This window comes from Gracilinanus agilis, chromosome 6, assembly GCF_016433145.1.
Source record: "Gracilinanus agilis isolate LMUSP501 chromosome 6, AgileGrace, whole genome shotgun sequence".
Classification (NCBI taxonomy): Eukaryota; Metazoa; Chordata; class Mammalia; order Didelphimorphia; family Didelphidae; genus Gracilinanus; species Gracilinanus agilis.
In genome coordinates this window covers 256,828,858-256,850,131 of record NC_058135.1, presented here as the reverse complement: position 1 = coordinate 256,850,131, position 21,274 = coordinate 256,828,858, and the positions used below count along the sequence as shown (strand labels likewise).

The 21,274-nt window shown below is 32.6% G+C and overlaps 1 protein-coding gene across 1 annotated transcript in view; it reads left to right on the top strand.

The window, feature by feature from the left end:
- The window catches only part of CSTF3 (cleavage stimulation factor subunit 3), a 79,557-nt gene that overhangs the window by 14,537 nt on the left and 43,746 nt on the right, over nucleotides 1-21,274 (top strand). Inside the window, exons 2-3 of the mRNA XM_044681564.1 lie at nucleotides 4,632-4,733; nucleotides 4,854-4,949. Coding sequence (XP_044537499.1) covers nucleotides 4,632-4,733; nucleotides 4,854-4,949 — 198 coding nt within the window. The remainder of the gene's footprint in view (nucleotides 1-4,631; nucleotides 4,734-4,853; nucleotides 4,950-21,274) is intronic.

Sequence of the window (21,274 nt, the reverse complement as noted above, 5' to 3'; positions counted from 1 at the left end):
GCTTCATAATAATATATATATATAATTTTATGTTAATTAACTTAATTTTTAAAGTATTTTAAGTTGGAAAGGCTTAGTGATAACAGGAAAATTTTTGTATTTTGAAGTTGTATAGAATCAATCAAGTTGGTACATCACTGATTTAGTAGTTTGGCTTCTTTTTCTCAGAATCAATAGACAAGCCTCATGTGCTTGTTTATCTTTTGGGGGTAATATTGGACAGCTAGGTGGTGATTGATAAAATGCTGGACCTGGAGTAAAGAAGACATGCTTGTCTTTAACTTGCTTCATCTGTAAGATAAAGATAAAATAAGGATAAACATAGTCCCAGTTGTTGTGAGGATCAAATATTATTTGTAAAGTGTTTTGTAGACCTTTAAGCATTTTATAAATACCAGCTGTTATATTTATTTTTATGCTATTTCCAAGTATGACAACTGATGTCATGGCTCTTGGTGCACTTCATTGAATCTTTCCAGAACTCCTTTAGTACTTTTAAGATACTTGTCTTCTCTGATGTAGAGGGGAAACTATCAGATATTTGTTGATATGAAATTACACTTTTCAACCTTTTACCAAAATCGGCATCTTTCTTTCTGCAATACATCCATAATAATCTAGTGGCAATTTATTTCTGTTATTTTAATAGCAAGTTTTGAGCAAAGATTTTAGTGAAGGTGAAAGCAGTATAATCAAATTTTGATTTTGAGGGAATCACATAGGCCATAGGCAAGTTTCTCAGGTTTTATGACCCTGTTTTAACCTTCATTTTAATCATTTAATTTTTGGCCAAATGCTGTGGGTTGTCTACATCTTTCACTTATTTTCTGATATCTGCCTTCTGTATAGCATAATTGAGAATGTTAGCTTAAAGCTTAAAAACTATTGATACATTCTCTTCCTGGTAGTATAAGGTTTTCTGTCATAAAAAAATTTGAAACATGTCCAACATCCATGAATTGGTTATTTTTCATGTGAATGGAAAACAAAAGTACATGACTGCTATCTCTAGCTAGCCACATGGGAAAAATAGGTGATCATTTTATTGATATTCCTTGAAAACTTAGGCTACTATCAGTTAACTTTATATACACTTTGATTTTTGGTCCTTTGTTAACTTCAATTGAAAGTGTTCCTTGTAAGGTTTTTGGTTGTTGTTGTTGTTGTTGTTGTTTGGTCCTTTGTTAACTTCAGTTGAAAGTGTTCCTTGTAAGGTTTTTGGTGGTGGTAGTGGTTGTTGTTGTTGTTGTTGTTGTTGTTAGCACCCACCCAATTAGTGCATTATCTGTCCGAGAGTTATCTCATATTCCTTGAGAAACAAATTAACTACTATATAAAATACCAAGGTTAGGACTTTGAATACCTTGAGCTAGTTGACAGGTTCTTCTACCCTTAATTGGATTAATGCTACTGGATAGTGGGTATTATTTCTTATTTCTTATTCTTACTTAGCTCTATGGCTGTGGTGAGGAAAGCTATAATCTCAGTTTGAGATGTTAACTGTTTTTGTTGTTTACTCATTTTCATTTGTGTCTGACTTTTCATGACCCCATTTGGAATTTTCTTGCCAAAAATACTGAAGTGGTTTGCCATTTCCTTCTCTGCTTCATTTTACAGCTGAGGAAACGGGCATACAGGGATAAGTGACTTGCCCCCCAGGGTCACACAGTTAGTTAGTGTCTCAAGACCAGATTTGAATTCAGGAAGATTAATCTTTCATACTCCAGGGCTAGCACTCTGTCCACTGCTCCCCTAGTTGACCCATGTTAACTTTAAGTTCCTGGATATATAAGGAAAATACTTGTTTTCCCCAATATAGTTCCACTTCCTATGGAGGAAGAGACTCATTCTCTATAGGAAGGATTCTTGACCTCTTATGTTATAGGCCCCTTCTCAGGATAATGTTTTTAAGTGCATAATATAAATAAATTTACAAAGGAAAACTTCTGAAATAACTGTTACCAAAAATTTTTTTTTAAAAAATAAAAATCATGGACCCTGCACTATGGAAAGGCTATTCCCTCTTAGTATTCATATAATGTAATGTGGTAGCTTGGCAGAAATAAGTGAGCAAGCCCAGGAATACTGTATTTGGTAATGTTCTCAAGGTAATAAGGGTTTCAGTATGACCAGAAAAGGTTTCTTTATGTGGGATTGAGCAATGGTACTAAACTAATCAAAATTGATTACTTACATTTTGTCTTCATATTTAGTAGAAAGAAACATTTTATTGCATTTCTTACAGAGATAGCTGATAGCCATAGCAAGCTTGTTTCTTAGATTTGTTGATAAACTGGGAGGGACCTAGAAATTACTTGCTTTAGTCTTTAATTTTGCAAGTGAGAACTCAAAGACTTAAGTGTTGGGATTTAAACACAAGCTTTTTTTTTTTTTTTTTTTTTTAAACTTCTAGCTTGTAATCAGTGCTGTTTATTGGTTCCAATGCAGGTGGTAAGGATTAGGCAGCAGGGGTTAAGTGTTTTACCCAGGGTCACACAGCTAGGTAGAGGCAGGTCAAATTTGAACCCGGGACCTCCATCTCTGGACCTGTGAACACAAGTTCTGATGGCCATACTTACTAATATACCTCTGTCTCTATCTGATCATTCTACACTCTCCTTGATTTACAATATAAATGAGCCTAATTTGGTTGTCAAATATACTTAAATTATTAGAACTCTATCCTGGTATCATGGGAAATGTGCTAGGCTTATAATGAAGTTTGTTGTTCAGTCTTGTCCATCTGTCCTATTCAAGACCCTGTGGATCATTCTGTCTGTAAAGTTTTCATGGCAAAGAACCTAGAGTAGTTTTCTATTTCTTTCTCCAGTGGATGAAAGCAAACCCAGTCACACAGCGAGTAAGGGTCTGAAGCTGGATTTGAGCTCAGGTCTTCCTGATTCCAGGCCCAGCACTCTATCTACTGAACCATCTAGCTGCCTTGCAGTGAGATTCCCTAAAATCAAATCCTTACTTAGTTAGCTATCTGTATGTTCATGGGCAAGTCATTTTGAAGATTTAAATATGTAACATGAAAAGTTAATTTTTATGAACATTTAACTTCTTACTATAGACTTGTTTGCTTGTTTTTTGAAAGAAACATTGAATCCAGTTATTTTCCCTAAGAGGAAAAACTATCCTAGAATTCTCAGTGATTGTTCCCCAAAGCACTTTCCTACACCTTCTTTTATACTATCAACCTTTGGAGTCTCATCTGTTTTATTGCTGTCATTCAGCCATTTCAGTTGTATTGGGCTCTTCTGTGACCCTATTTGAGGTTTTCTTGGCAAAGATACTGGAGTGGTTTGCCATTATTTCCCTCTCCAGTTCATTTGACAGATGATGAGCTGAGGCCAACAGAATTAAGTGATTTGCCCAGAGTCTTCTTGCCTCCAGAGCTTGACATTCTGCATCCTGTATTAGCTAGCTCCTCTCTCATCTGATTCCTTGGGCTTAATTATTATATCTATGATATTGACTCTAGTGGCACAGTGGTTGAGTGAAAGTTGGTAAGACTCCTCTTCTTGAAGTCAAATCTGGCCCCAGGTACTTATTAGCAGTATGACCCTGTGTAATTACCTCAGTTTCCTCATCTATCAAATGAGCTGGAGATGGAAATGGCAGACCACTTTAGTATCTTTGCCAAGAAAACCCCAAATGGGATCATGAATAATTGAATGTAAATAAAATGATTGAATAGCTTATCTAATCCTGTCTCTTTTCCTGCCTTCCTTAAATCTCTGATTTCAGGTATAAAAAAGAAGTCACTGTTTTCCCCTTTCAATACCTTTCTTGCTTCTGAACTTCCCTGTTGTCTAAAATACTGTTGTCCTTGCAAGTTACCCAGGCTCACAACTTAGGTGCCATTCTTCATCCTTCTTTTATTCAGTCCTCATAGTTGGTTGTCACATTTTGTCATTTCTACTTCCACAATCTCACGTGTTCCCTTCTCTTCACTCACACAGTTGAACCCTGCCTGATTTAGGCCCTTGTCACCTCATTTCTGGACTATAGCAGTAGGTTTGTGGTTGGTCTCCAATTCATCTTTCTATTCTGTTCTGTCTTCTATTCAAGTGCCAAATTGATCTTCCTAAGACCTAGGTATCCTGAGTCTCAAAGGAAACAGAGAGGCAGAGATGGACAAGGAAGAAGGGGGAAAAGAAAAAGTTGAGGGAGAAAAGAGAGATATAGTCGAATCTGGGCCTTCTCTAGTTTCCTTTGAGACTCAGTTAAAACCCTTACTTCTATAAGAGGCCTTTCCCAGTCACCGACCGACCTGTGCTGGTATTTGTCCTTTGAGATTATCTCCCATTCACACTGTATATATTTTATTTGAACATAAGTTTGTCTTCATCTTGTCTCTCCCATTAGAATTTGAACTACTTGAAGGCAGGGACTGTGTTTTTATCTTTCTTTGTATCCCTGTGATTTAACACAGTGCTTCCCACTTAGTAAACCTTAATAAATGCTTATTGATTTCAGGCTTGTTGTATTCTTTATGTCGTGGAACATTTTTGGTGCCTCTATAACAAACTAAATCCTGGTATTTGTTGAAACTTTAATATTAAAGTAATTGGCACTAGGCATTTAAAACAGTAATTTCTGTTCATTATCTGTTTTTTTCCCCTTAGGCTGCTGAATATGTACCAGAAAAAGTGAAGAAAGCAGAAAAGAAATTAGAAGAGAATCCATATGACCTTGACGCTTGGAGCATTCTCATTCGAGAGGCACAGGTTTAGTGATATAGGATTACATTTCCTTCTCTATGGGTCCAATCACACTCTTTGGTTCTGGAGTAAATATTTACATAATCATAATATTGTAAATGCTATTTATTGGTTTTTAATTTTTAGAATCAACCTATAGACAAAGCACGGAAGACATATGAACGCCTTGTTGCCCAGTTCCCCAGTTCTGGCAGATTCTGGAAACTGTACATTGAAGCAGAGGTTAATATTTTTTATTTTACTTTCCTTATATAACACCCAATAGGAATTGACGTTTACACAATATTTATAGAAAATAGCAAATTAGGAACATAACCACAACTAGGACAAGGAGGATTTAAATGTCTCTTGCCTTTATTTTGTAAAATAGGTATAAAGGAGTAATTAAAATGAATTCTGAAATTTGGGTCTTTCGCAAGTTGATGATTGTTGCATTATGGAATTGCAACAACATTAAAACAGTTTCAATGGTATTGGAGTGCTTTAGCCTTTTATTTACTTGTCGTGTCAATTTATTGCCTCCTGTGTCATTTATTTAGAACTCATTTTTCTTTTGTTTCTACTTACAAACTAAATATGAATGGGCTTATGTGAAAATATGGAAATAGTTTTGTAGGATATATGAGTGTCTCCAATGATGTGTGAAACATTGGGGGCACAAATGATTTCCAGTTTAAATATCTGTATAAATGTATGAGTTGTCAAGGTATTGTAATCATTTAAGTAAATACAAAAAAAATTTTTACGTGTCTTGAGTAAAGGTTAATTTTTAAAGTGAAATAAACACATTTGTTTTGCTGAAGACACAAAATCTAGGGGAAAAAATTATAGAAATCCTGAATTTTTATAGTAAACATAGGAAAGGCTTAAAATTCACCTAATGTTAATTGGTACTGGAGTCGTCTTATTTGTCAGTTTAAAATGTGAAATTGGAGAAACAGGTTAACATTATTGAATTTAGTCATTTGAAATTGATTCTGACAAATGTTTTATTTTTATATTTGGAGGTAGAAATTCAAGATTATATATCCAAAGTATGAAATATTAAGATAATCATTGACACTTAGATACTCATTTTTCTGGGAATAAAAGGTAGGCTGAGATAATCATTGAAGTCCAAATTAAGCTAAAAGTTGTTTATTCTATAACCACTTTTATTTTGGATAGGAACTTCTCAGTTTAAATTCTCTGCATTCCTAGCTACACTGGAACCTTTTTATAACATGACCTCACTGTATACTATGACATTTACTCTATAGCATGGGTCTCTATTAGAGATTCATTCAAGGATATTTAGCTACTGAAGGGACTTCACTATAGCATAGTTTTCATCTATGATGTCCACATAATGGCCTCGAAGCATAACGTTATAGGGAGGCTCCAGTGTACTACTTTTATTTGTGCCCTGTTGAATTGTATCATTTTGCAAAAATTGGAAGAGATTAGTTTAGAAGAGTGTGAACGTTTTGTGTGTGTGTTGCTGTGTGTGTATGTGTGATACATACCTTATATGGCGACTAGTTGAATTTCTTCCTCTGCTTCACATGCTCTGAACAAGTCTTTGAAGATACCTCCATCATTCTCTGGTAATGTTCCTTCTCTTTTCAAACTAAACCATCAGGTTAGACTGCTACAAATATAACAGGTGAGTGAATAGCCCTATCTGAATTGCAGACATCTTTGCTGCTCTCTGTCACTGTACAGGAAGGAACATGGATCACCTGAACCTGATCTGCATTGCAGTGCTGGCTTTACAGAGAAACTAGCTTACTTGCAAGCTCATCAGAATGATTGTATATAATATGTAATGTATTTTGAGTAATGGAAATTTGGTAGTTCTTTGTATTTTCAAATATTACATATCTGCCATTTACCTCCTGATATAGAGGTGATCAACTCAAAATGCAGGAGACATAACATTTTCAGACATGGTCAATGTGGGCATTTACTTTTGCTGGATTATGCAGCTACATGTTGACAGCTTTCTTTTTCTTTTTTTTTCCCCCCCTCAGAAAGGGTTGGGGAAGGAAGAGACAGATTAATAAATAACTTTTAAAGAATTTCTTAGATTTTTAGACAATAGCCAAACATTTCATCACAGCATATATTAACCTAAGGTGGGAAATTGGCAAAAATTCTATAACTTAATAATTGGGAAAATACACCATAGATCCTTACTAAGGTTTTGAGACTCTAGCTTTAAGAAGTAAACCACAGACTTAAAGAAATAAAAAAATTTTCCCAAAATGTTTGCAAATTTAATTATTCAATTATTCAATAAGGGCTTAAATAATGGTTAGTCTCATTTCACAACAACATTTTTCAGAGCTGGCCACCCTTTATTTGCCTCTATAGTTTTATGAAACATTTACTGTTTTCCTGGATGATTCAGGGGAAAGGTTATAAAGAGTTTTCTTTTTTTTTTTTTTTTTAAACCATAAAGATTATGCACTTTTTATTTGGTGGCATTATTTGCTTGTTTAGAAATTAATACAGGAGTTTACTTTCTAATTCTAGAAATAATTATTTCAGGGACATAATTCTCTACTAATAGGCATTCAATTTTTTCTCTTTAGATTTGATATTTCACTTACGTTAGAGTTAACACATTTTCTTTGTTTGTCCTACATATTTTTTCAACTTCTTGAGGTGATAACATGGTGGCTGGCTTATTTTAATACACAAAGGAAAATTCATAATATGCTAAGCTACTCTGAATTATTATAAGACTTGCTATGGGTACTTATAAATAAATGAGATTTTGTTAGCACATTTATATTATTCACTCAGCGAGGGCAGTTACTGGCTTTTATTTCATTCAGTAAAACATTCGTAATGTATTTGACTAAACAAGTTATCTTTCCGTCTGGTAGAAAGAAAGGAAGGGGAAATAAATTTCTTGAAATTCTTTTTACTAACCCAATGACAAAACTATTACAAAACAGTAGTTAACCATTTGGGGGTTAAAAAATATTAACTATAAATTATATCACTCATTTTACAGAAAATATTTCCTTATAAAAGTGAAATGGCTTACTTTTCTTACTGTAGTTTGATCTGTCATTATTTTTAAAAGAATTTTTTTAGTGAAAAGTCTAGAAAGACCAGCTCTGTGTATCCATGTGATGTCTTAAAATCTGTTTCACCAAAATATGTAGATCTTTAGACCAAAAAGTACTTTTATTTTGGCCAAGAAATCTTGGGTCTTTAATTTCAAAAAATTAACTATTCTGTATACTTTCAATACATCATTTTTATAATTTAAATCACATCTATGTTGAGGTTTTTTGTATTTGGCTATATAATTTATTAGCCATGTGTTTATAAACTCATGTTTAATAAAAAAAAAAAAGCAAACATCAGAAATAGAGTTCAAATATCACCATTGCATGATCAAACTATTTTTGAATTTTTAAATTGTGAGGTAGCAGACTTTGTCAACAAGATCTTAAAACAGTTTATTGAGTTCAGCTATACTTAAATATTTTAAATAAAAGTAGTTTGGGTTTGAAGAAGTGCCATTTCATATATACCCCTGGGTCACATGGAGTACAACACTACTATAATGACCAAATTGAGTAGAAACCATTTTGGAATATTATATTACTTTGAGTAGTTAAGAATGTGATGAAAATCACTGTCAAAATTTGACCACTTGACATTTAAAACTTACCAACTAGAATTGTATAGAATATGAATACACACACTTGTCATTTTGTTTTCTATTCTTAATTATTCTATAGTTGATGCAAATTTATGTGTAGGTAATGAAGACAATATAGAAACTGTTGCAGTATTCCATTCCATTAGGCTCAATTCAGATTTTCTGAGTTGTGATCATTTTATGATACTTGTGATTTTTTTTTTTGCCTATTATTGAAGGATATTTTTTAATGGTAGTTAAACAAGAAGTGAAGATAAAAATATTGCTAAATACTAGGATGAATGTTTTGTTTTTGCAAGCTGTAATTCCTAAATAAAAATATATAGTGAGTTGATTGCTTCTTTTTGAAAATGTTGAATTTTAAAAATTTGTCCCTTATTCTTTAGTTATTTGACATATAACAAATTTTTTTAAAAATCTACCATTTAAAAAATAAGCTTTCAGCTTGGGAAATCGAAGTGCCTCAGGATGGAGCTGGAGTGGCCTAAATTGAAATAAACTTCTCCACTGCTGACATTCCTCTTAAATTTTTTTTTTTACCTAGCTGTCTATTATGTTGTATTGGAACTTTATTTGTATTAATATAACTTATGACTTTTTAAGTTTAGTCAAATCTATATGATGCTTGCCCTTCTGTATAACTTTCATATTGCTTATATCATGTAGACGATAGTTTTTTCCTGTTTTATTCTTAGCCTAAAACTTTTAAAATACCTGTACTTTTTTTCCGATGGACTTGCTCTTTTTCTCTTTGTAATAAATGTTGGTCCATGTCTGTGTGATTATTACAGATTTTATCATAGAAATTAACTATGCTTTTTTATTTGTATGATAATGCTATTCTAAAAACTAGTCTTATACTACTGTATAAATATGAATGTATAATTTTGAATGGAAATGGGTGTGTGAAATCATCTTGCAAACACATTTTATACTAGCACACAGTGGATCAAATATATGAAGCAAACTATTCAAAATAGTCACGTAACTTAATATTTAGGAAAGAAATATCTGTTAAGAGAACAGCCGGTATTTATAGATATTAGTCCTTCGAACGTCTCTTAATATTAAAGTGCTTTTCCTTTCTCACTTCACCCCTTAATTTGTAGCACAGTTGCTTTGCATTGCCATTTCTACAAACAGGAAGTAGTGTTCTCTTGGTAATTACTCTTTTAGTACTTCTTGACCTTATCCTTTAAAGCTATTGTCTAGACTAAAGGAAATTTGCCTCAGATATTTCTTTTAAGCAAATAATTTGTTTTCCTACAATAAAAGCTTATGTTTTCTGTTTCTTCATATTTCTTGGTAGAAACATAAAAGCCTTTTTTTCCTTTGAAATTTAGCCTAATGTATTTGGGGGGATTAAAAGGTTTTTCAGCATATAATTGTTATTTTCAGTTACAAATCACTTTACACTGTACACTTTTTAGAATTTTCTCATGTTCAAGTAAAAGGAATTTGGACAGACACTGAAAAAAATACACATTTTCTTAACTTTTAAACATATAAACGGGTTTTTGTTTAGACACCATGCAGTATAGTACATTCCTATCTAGCAATAGAAAAGTGCTTCTTTAGCTACCATAGTTGCAAAAAGCCCCAGGATTTCAGACATAATAGTATGTAAGGGAAAATGCTACCAACTAAAACTTCAGGGCAAGATAAGATTCTCTTTATTTAGATTCACTGGATTATTCCTCATCAAGTTATTATGAGGTGTTATTGAATGGAAATAAACTTTTACATGTTACTTAAATGCTGGGCAATTTACTTTTGTTGCTTTCAGTTTATATTTTATTGTGTATATGGTTATCTTTATTGTACAACATTGGGTTTTGTGCCCCAAGAAGTATTTAGTTGTCATTATAGTTATCCTTCCACTCATTCTCCCCATACATTCCAATGTCTTATGAATGAACAGAACAAAAAATGACAACTTTGATAAAAATAGCAACAGGGCAAAGTATATGTTATATTTGGAAAACTAGATTTTTTTGCAAATTAAACCTTGCCCAAAGACAAAAAATATAAAAATATTAATTCTGACTTGAGATACTTACCATGAACAAATATCCCTATCCATTTGGGAACTGTTTTGGCCATTTCTCTTTTTTTTTGTCATAAAAATAAAATTCCTTGAGCACTTTCTAAAGGATTAACAGAGTTGTTTGAAGGATTTATATTAGCTGGACTTTACCTTTCTATGGGTAATGATTAAGCTTTAATGGAAAAAAACATGGAATTGAAATCAGATCTGAGTTTAAATCTTGGCTCTGTTTTCTATAAGCAAATCATCTGGACTACTATGTGCCTTCTCATCTAGAAAACTGAATGCAGTAGAGTAGAAGATTTCTAAAAGTCCCTTTCAGCTCTAAATCCCATTACTTTATGTTGCCTAGGATCATCTTGGACATTCGTGATTAGATTGAAATTGTATGTGCTTGTGCCAGATTTTGGATACTGTTAGGAAAAAGAGCTTTTTAAAACACCCAATAGATTAGAAGTGCTTATTTAGATGATTCAGCGCTTTGTAATTTGTGTTTTTACAGATTGCTTTTTTCAAATTAATGGAATATTTGGAGAATTTCATCAGAGATAGGTTATAAAATAATTCTGTGAACTCTAATTTTTCTCATGTACAATTATTTAGAAATTCAGTAAATATTTTGATTTATTGGCATTAATTGAAATGGATTATAGATTACAGAACTTTGATAGAAGGCACTTTAGAGAATATCTAGTCCAATTTAACATGTTTATATGAATTTCCTAGTTGGACATTATTATTTTTAAAGGTTCTTACTCTGAGTTTGCCTTCCCAAAATTTAACCACGAACCAAAGCCCAATACTTTCTTTTTTGCATATGTGCTTTATCTTTTTGAGAACACTTTTAAATATTTTTTATTCCTGTGGGTGACCAAGAGTATAGGAGTTAATGCTACCTTATTTAGCTGTCTTATATGTAGTTTGAGTTTAATAATTGGAGACCTTCCACATAAACCACTTATAGGGAAACAAATTATGTATAATCATCATGATGAAATTATTTTTCTTTGCCCTTCTTCTAACTCCCACATACATTTATTAGCCAATGAATGACAAAACCAAAATTTGATACCCATATTTTTTTTATTTCTAGCTAGGCTTTCCCACATACTTTAAAAAATACAATGGTAGGATAATTTTCAAAAAATATGTTTGTATACTTACAGAATGTCCAAAGTGTGATTTCATTTTGTAGTTTTCCTATACAATTGGAGTTAACTCAAAGACTTGGTATTTCTGGCCTGATTTAGGTTCCACAGTCATTAAGTATGAGATCCTGTGATTTTGTGGTCTAACGCATACCTCTAAGAAGCAAATAAATCTCAATAAGATTTGAATCTGAAATTAATGACCAGGATGGTATAGGAGCCATAGAATATAGTAGTAGTCCTACTTATTTTAAAGGATAATGATAAATTTTCATAGAATTTATATATATATATATATATATGTAGCTAATCTTTTTAAAGCTCAGTGTCCTGAGGACTATGGGAATTTTCTAAACTAGCTTTAATTCACCTTAAATATATGAGATTACAAGAAATCTCAAAGTAAAAATGACTAAAACTTTGTTAAACATTTCCTGCCTTTTGGGGGGACAATATACTATTAACATGATCGTTTTTAATTTGAACTTAATTTAAAATAATTTAAATAAAATTATGGAAGCATTTAAAATAGCCATTATAACATCACAAGTTGAACATCTCTTAATTTTATAGGAATAACCTTAAACTCTTAAGTGTATATATATATATATATTTTTTTTTTTTTTTAAACCCTTACCTTCCGTCTTGGAATCAATACTCTGTATTGGTTCCAAAGCAGAAGAGTAGTAAGGGCTAGGCAATGGTGGTTAAGTGACAGGATCACATAGCTAGGAAGTGTCTGAGGCCAGATTTGAACCTAGGACTTCTTTTCTCTAGACCTGGCTCTCAATCCACTGAGCTACCCAGCTACCCCCCCCCCCCCCCTCCCCAGTTAAGTACATTTTGAGAACTTTGTAGTTAGTGCTTTTTCTCATAAATTTTGCCAGAAACCTAAAAGTTAATGCTGCTTAAGCACTGGGTAGTCTTAATAAGTTGTTTTAAATAGTTTTTGTCTTCCATTTTAAAATGAAAAAACCTTTCTGTCTTAGTAACAACTCTTAAGATAGAAAGGCAAGGGTTTGGCAAATAGGGTCACACAGCTAACAAATGCCAGGGCAGATTTAAACCCAGTTCCTCCTGATTCCACGCCTGGTATTCACCGTATCACCTAGTTACCCCATTGTCTCTTTCATGTAGTGATATCTTAGTTAATGGAAACCTAGTTTTCTGGTTCATTAGAATATGTTTTTATCCTGTGATTTCATTGGCATCAGTAACTACCAACATAAGAACTGCTTCTACCCATGCATATCCACATTTTTTTCTATAACTTCAAGCCTTAGAATTAATTTAGGGCACCAAGAACATTAGTACACAAAGCTTGTGTATTTTTGAGATAGGACTTGCATCCAGATCTTTATTGTTCCAAGGCTAACTCGGGGTCTAATAGCCCATGCTTCTCTCTTTAAAATATTTGTGAATGGATAGATATAAAGATATACATGTATATGCACATATGCATGTATAAAATATGTATCATGCATAATATAGCCATAATAATGCTTGTTATTTGTGCTACAGGAGTGTCCTTTTAGTTCTAGTTAAATCTCTTCTGGACCAAATTTCAAACTAGAAATTGTGGTTAAATCAGTAGTATTATAGTTAAATTTTTAAATAACTATTAGTAAAATAAAAACCTGTATGGATAGGAATATTTAATAGTTGCCATTATGTTTTTCATGAAAATTAAGAAGGAAGGAAAAAGTTTATTAGTTATTGCTGTGCAAATTGACCTTATGGAATGTTGTAAAAATAAATTGAGGGGCTGTGTAGTCTTAATAGGAAGTGCTGGATTTGGAGTCAAAAGAATTTTGGTTCAAAATGAAGCTCTGCTGTTATGTGTGTGATGTTAAGTCACTTTAACTTATGGTTATCAGCTTTTTCCATTTGTAAAATGAAGTGCCTAGATAAGAGGCTATCTATTTCACATCTAAATCTAATGAAATGGATTTTATATTCTTATAGGATGTACCTTAAACAAAGATTTTATGTTTTTCTTCAATTTATTTAATCTTCCAGCTTCAGTTTCCTCATCTGTAAAATGATATAACTCATACTATATACCTTTTGTTAGGAAAGTATATTGTAAATATTAAAGCACTGTGGACATATTGAAAGGCTATTCAATCACTTACATTTAAATGATTTTATGGTCATTTGTATGTCTCAGCAATGTATTGAATGAAGTGTTTCCACTCTATAATTAAAGCCCTTGCCCAGTGAGTTACAGTCAGTATGAATGTTTTGGAATTTTTCCTAGCATAAATACTAAGCAATATTTCTATAAATTTTATCATAAAGTACTGAAAATGAGTGGTTTTTACATCATTATCATATCACAAACTTGTTTTAGAATGTAAGCTCCTTGAGGGCAGGAATTATTTTGTCTTTATAACTAACATTTTCCTTGGCACATAGTAAGTGCTTAATACTTGGTCAATTAATGACAAATTACATCTTTAAATATTATTTATTGCTTACTTTGCCATTGAGTAAATTTATGCTGATTGACATGGTTTAAACACAGAATGTAGAACATTTTAATGAATTTTCAAGAATTTAAATAAATACAAAGAAATATTTGAACTTTACTAATAGAGAAGACATGATATAATTGAAAGTTAATGGGTTCAGTTATCAAGCAGTTGCATAACTTTGGGCATATTACTTGATTTCTCTGTACTTCAGTTTCCTCATTTGAAAATTGGGAAGGGTGGAACTTGATAATTAAGGTACCATTCACTGCTAAAGTCTGTCTTATGTTCTTCTGAGGTTAATAGCTGGAAATAGAAAAATCATTTCAGTTAATACTAAAGCTAATGCATTTCTGCCTTAAACCTATTTTATAAAATTTGTATTTCTTGATACTACTATTCTAGCTCAAGACTTCCTGTCAGTTCTAATCATTCTGAACTATTATACTAGCTACCTAACTGGTTTCCTAATCTTCAGTCTTGTCCCTCTCCAGCCCATCCTTTATATAGCTGCTAAATTCCTCTTCCTAATCATGGGTCTGACCATATCGATCCTACTTTAAAAAGATGAACTATTGGCTAAAAGATAAAACTCCCTTATCAGACATTCAGAGGTTCATTGCCATCTGTCTCCTACTTGCCTTTCTATTTCTAACCTTATTCGCAGTACTGTCAACATACATAATATCACATCTAAACTAGAGCATTAGCTGGTCTCCTGTCTCACTCTCCGTGTGTATATGCAGAAGGGCTTGCTTGTGTTTTCATTGAAGGCCTCTTCATGGAACAGTTCAGGTGTATTACCTCTGTTGTATTTCTCTTATTTGAAAGTGAATGCTTAAATCCTTAGATTTTATACCAGTTTTAGAGATATCTCCTTTGCCCTTCATTTGTGTGAACATGTATCCTTTACTACTAAATAATAAGACTTGAGTTTGATCTTGCCTCCATATCTTGTGTCTTACATTCATTAGATGCTGAATAAATATCCAAAACTTACAGGAAAAGATTTTATGAAGGGAAAAATAAAGTGGTTTTAGATGTAGCCTCCAGAGATGGCATTCAATTCAATTTTACTTTAGCTATTATTTAGGTCTATTATTTATTTTTGGTTCATTTTAATGTATATAGTTTAAAAACATTTATTATGTTTTTTTAAATTTTGCCGGATGGTATGATGGAGAATCTCCTGGGGTCATATATTTTTCCATGATGAACATGTTGCCTGGAAATTAGAGGTAGTTCAGTATTATTTAGGGAAGGCTAATCTTTGCTTCACTCTTTTAATGATTTATAAGGATATTAAATATTACTGTGATGGTGACAGGAATTGAAAATAGTTTCATTTTCTAGAATTGAATGGCTAAATTTTTCTTGTATTAAGAAATAATCTCAAAAATTCTATTTTTAATGAAGTCATGTATTTGCCAAAAGTCAGTTAATTTTCACATTGATTATTTTTTAATCTGTAGGCAACAGAAACACAATAGTGGCCCATGGGATATTAATTTATTATTGAATACAATTTTTGCCCCTTAAGTTATGTGGGTCGATCTGTGATAAATCTTAAAATTAGCAATCCTTCCTTGTTCCAAAGATTTGCTTGACAATAATTTAGGATGTAATTATGAGTGAGAAATAATCTAGTTATTAGTCATTAATAGCAATATTTAAAAATTACTGAAGCATTTATACAAATGTACAGATTAGATCAATCATAAAAAATGTTAAGGTAGCTCAGGATAGCTTTTACATTACAGAATTCTTGTTTTTAAAGTTCTCTTAAAATTGTTTCCTGTAAAATGAATGATAGTTCCTACCTCACAGGGTTGTTGTGAGGCCCAAATGTAATAATATATGTAAAAAGCTTTTTAAACCTTAAAGCCCTTGTTGTGTACTATTTGCTGTTCTCCATACATATAAATTCAGAACTTTATGGCCTACCACAATTGGGTGAACTTTGAAATTATATTCCCTCAGAAAAATTCTTTGTTTGGATTGGGTAAGTATTAATAATGTAAAAGCAGCAAAGAAATTTATAAGAATATACTTTTGGCCTAAAATATCATAGTTATTTAGATTGGATATTATTAGAGAACTTTTTTTTTTAAACCATTACCATCTGTCTTATCAATTCTTTGTATTGGTTCCAGGGCATAATAATGGTAAGGGCTAGACAGTAGGAATTAAGTGACTTGCCCAGGTTACTCAGCTAGGAAGTATCTTAGGACAGATTTGAACCAGGGCCTCCTGTTTCTAGGCCTTGACTTAATCCACGAGCCACCTAAGCTGCCCCCTAGAGAACTTTTAATAGGATTTTCATTTCAAAATGGAGTTACATTATTTAACTTAAATAAAGCATATCAAATATTTATAATTTAGCTATTTTATCCCATCAGTCTTATGTTAGTATTTAGAAAAATTCTCAGTGTCCCCTATAATTAGATGCTTAATGAAAAAAATCTTAGATTTTCTCCATAGGTTGTTGAATTAGGGCCCAGAACTGGGAAGCAGAAGACTTCTCAACATTTGTACCAACTGACTGTTTGAGTTGGCAAGTTTCAACTTCGTATGTCTTCTATACAAGGAGCATATTTATGCAAAATTTCAAGAGTTGCAAAGGAACCTCAGAAGCCCTTTAGTACAACCTGTACTTGAGTGTTCTCTTAATTATCCCCAAGTGGTCATCCTGTCTTTCCTTGTAGTCCCCTAAATGTGGAAGATTCTACCATCTTCCAGGACAACTAATTTCTGCTTTTGGAGAGCTGCAATTTACACTTCTGTGTTTTCCATCTCTTCCAATCTAGAGTCAAATATAATAAATACTAATGTCATGTTTCCCCTAAATCTTCTCCAGGCTAAAATATTCCTGTTGTCTTCCAATGATCTGTTGGTATGGTTTCAAGGACTCTCACCAACTGTCTACCTTCTTGTGGATGCTCTACAGCCTCCCTTTACCTTGAATATAGTTCCCGTGCTGTATCAGAATTCTCCATATATGGCATCTGCTCGGGCAGAGTATAGTGCTTCTAGCAACTCCTGTGTTCTGGATGTTAAAAAAGCAAACTAAAACTCCATTAACCATTTTGAGTGCCATGTTATCTTAAAAACCCATCGATCCCATCAGATATTTCATATGTGAATTGGCCTTAAAGTTCCCTGCCATTAATATTTTATGACTGACTTTCAACTATTCCTTCTGATAAAGTTGTATATCTACAATGAAGTTTTGAAAAATAATGTCATTGGAATTAAGAAAACTAAAGAGATACAATATGTAAGTTATAGATTGCCCATTAATCTTTTTTTTTTAAAAGAAAAATACTAACTCAATATTTAAAACCAGAAAGGCTCGTTGCTGTACTGAATTACATCTTTCATCACAAGACCTTTGGCCCTAAAACCAGATGTTTTAATCATTTACCTATGAGGAAGAATTCACTTTTCCTTAGCTCAATTTCACTGAGCTTTGGTTAAACAAAATACAAACATGATTAGATGACATTTTGAATGTTATGGACATACCCACCATGTTCCCCACTTGTATTCTCCCACCTATGGAAAGAAGGGAGGGAGTTTCCATTTTTCTTAACCTTTTCTTGCCAAAACTGTTGACTTCCAATTCATAATTTTACCAAAGAAGCCGTCTAATAGTCCCAGCACCTGTTGGGTGTTCTCTTGGATTTTTATGTATAAAGAAAATCTCTTAAGGAAAATTATTAATAAATGTATTTTGTTCCAGTTTTGTCATTAATTTCTATGGGCAAAAGAATGACATCTACCATTTTCTCTTGGGAAACTTAAAATAATTTGTCTTCATGTGTTACTTATAATTTCCTATAGCTTCACTACATGAAACATGTCAAGATAATTTTGATTAAAGAAAGTGGGCAATATGAAGTCTATATCCTGCCTCCATTATATAGTAATCCAGGCATATAAATTCATTGAATTAATCAGTGAAATAAAAGAAAAATTTATAATAGTGAATAGCAAAATCTAGAAGCTGAGTTCTATTTAAAGTAAAGCTTAGCTTATTACTGTCATTTGCCAGGAATTGAGTGGATCTTTTTGATAAAATGAAATTGTCTTGTGACAGCCTAAGTTCACATTTTTTGCTGTTAAGAAGTATGATAGATTGAACATTCAAGTGGACTGCGACTCTCCAAGCTTTGCCAGTGGAATATAAGCTCTGAATGGGCTTACCAAACTGTAATATTTGAATCTTGGTTCCATTTCTTTTATCCAAGGACCAACCTAATGAAGTTCAAAAAAACACTAGGTAGGCCTCAGTGGTAAATTTTTCAGCCACAATAACTTTAAATACTATCTACTAAGCTATAAAAGGGCTATGATCTCTGACAATGCAAGATATATATGCCAATAAAATTTTATATTGAAGATGCATCCAAAACCAAATTATGATCTCTTGAATTCTTGCTGTGACCTAATATTTTATTGCCTGGCAGCCCAGCTGGTAATGAACTTCTTTGAATTTAGGTTGTTAGGTATGCCAGGCTTGCCTGTATTTTAAGCCCTCTATTCAAAATTAGGTTTGTGTTAATGCCAGAAATATGGTTAATTCTGGCTAAATTTTTTAAATGATCCCCATAGTCACCTTTGCAAGAGCTAATGGCTAAAATATATGATTTGGAACCTCTAAAAATGTTAAAATAGGAATCTGAAGTTGAGCATATCTTTAGTGCCTATGTAAATTTGGATAATGTAATAGAGATTGTAAGTATCAGTGGAAGATAATCTGATAAATTTTTTATGGAAAAATTTTCTTTTGCCTTTGATATTTTATTTCATTTTAAATCATGAATTTCATTAATAAAGCTCTTGTTTGTGCAAAGCTTTTTTGTATTTTATGAAAGCTATGAGGTGAATTGGATGTCATGCCAAAGTATTTTAAAGATTCAGCTTAAAGTTGATAGGTAAAAGAGCATAAAGACAATTTTCCCCCTTATTTTTCTGTTCTGAATATACCTTGAGAATAGTGGACTTTATTTTCCTCTCCAAGAGGTGGCACCTAAGGGTTTCCTCTGCAGAAATAAATGTATAAACCCTCATGTACAGACTTGTGTATAAGCCACTTTTGTACATGCCAACAGGATTCCTTTTTTTAGAACTTAAGCTGTACATAAAAGTAGCTGCATTCCTCCATTAAGCTTCATTGTATCCATACTTGGGGACTTAATTTATATCCAGGACTTTACTTTCTTGGATTTTTTTTCCTCTTTTTTTTATTTGTTCGATTGAAGTTGCATATGCCAAGGAGAAAAAGTCACTGTGATAGTAAGCTTAATTTTTATTTTCAGCATCTTACATTGTGAAATTTTTTTGAAATACTACAATGAAATTTTATATTCCAGATGCATCAAAAGGGATCCATGGTTAAATCAACATGAGAATTTTCTTAAAAGACAGAAATACCCAAACAGTTAGGTATCTATATGAAGGGGGGGTGTCAGTGGATAATGAAGTCTAAAAACAGGAGGTCTTGGGTTCAAATATGTCAGATACTTCGTAGCTGTGTGACCCTGGACAAGTCCTTTACTGCTCTTCTGTCTTGGAACCAATACTTAGTATTGATTCTGAGATGGAAGGTAAAGGGGGAAAAATCCATATTAAGGACTAGTGTAAGTTTTTTGTCAGCCTTTTGGTTGATAAGGTCTTTCCTAAGTGACCACACTGAAAATGTCTAGCTCTTCTAGAGATAAAAACATTTCCATTTTTTTCCAGTCAACCACAAATTTTACTTCAGTAGAATCATGAAATTTCAGGACCAGCAAAGCTTCTGGAGATCAGTTCTCTGTCTCTTTTACAGATAGGGGCAAAAGAGTCCAAACAGTACTTTTGACATCTAATCTGACTATTACTCTTATGTCTCCTAATATTTCATAAGTTGTTCCTGAATCTTTGGATCTGTTCTTAACATGGGAGGGAGGGGAAGATGTTAATTTAAGAATTCTCTTGGCATAAAGGAGAATAGAAATGAGCTTTTTAAAAACTTCTAATCAGAAAAATAAAATACATCATAATGATTTATATGCCTTAATTTTGCTTAAATTTACAAGTTGGCAAACCTATAATTAGGAAAGAGTATTATGTAGGCTAAATATATAAATTTTTGACCCAAGTTATTGACACTAAAAAAGAATTAACTTTGTTTTTTAATATACTAGACCTTAATTTTGGTAATGTTAGATTAGAAAGAGGATGGAGTGGAACAGAAATCTGAATTTGGGATTTTACTAGTTTGGAAAATCTTTGTTGTGGAAGTTCCTGCACTGATTCAGATCAGAACTTACAGCTTATAAAGTCTTACGGTAGTAACTTGATAGTGGGTCACAAAACTGGTATATATCAGTCAGAACTTTAAATCTCCCCAACTCCAAATCTGGTTATTTATATCCTGCTGCTTTTCAAAATTTTTGTATAGATATGTTAAGATCCATGAATATTTTTATAATAGTATCATTTGTGGCCAATAAGGAGGGGGCACCTAGGTGGCTCAGTGGATTGAGAGTGAGGCCTAGAGACAGAAGGTCTTAGGTTCAAATTTGACTTCAAACATTTCCTGGCTGTGTGACCCTTAACCCTCATTGCTTAGCTCTCAACACTCATCTGCCTAGAACCAGTACTTAGTGTCAATTCTAAGATGGAATGTAAGGGTTTGATAAAAAATCATAAGCAACTTGAAGAAAGTATAAAAAGTAAATTGCTAATACAAAAGATAAATTAATCACATGCCAAAGTTTTCTAACCAATCAACAAAGAAATTTTCAAAGCATTTGGTGGAGAATGCAAAATTGCAATATTTCAGCCCTGGTAAATTATCCTTGGTCAAGTTGCCTTCTCTTGACTTACTAATGCTCAATAGGGTTAGACTGAGCCAAGAATCTTCCTCTGGGCCTTAATCAAGATATCCAGCTTCTCATGGATATAGAGAAGTTCACTTGGGGGGGGCGGGGGGAGTAAATAAAAACACTGAAGGTACCCTATATTTCTAAACTAGTAATTTCTCAACTAGTTGTGTTATATAGGGATATAATGAAAATATTTCTATTAAAATAGGGGTTGGGTTTTTTTTTTTTTTTTTTTTTTTTTTTTTTTTTTTGGTGTAACATTTTCTGTATCACCTAAAAGTGAATTCAGTTTGCAGTGTTTGGGCCACAAGTTTTAAATGAGAACCATGAACCAAAATGAGT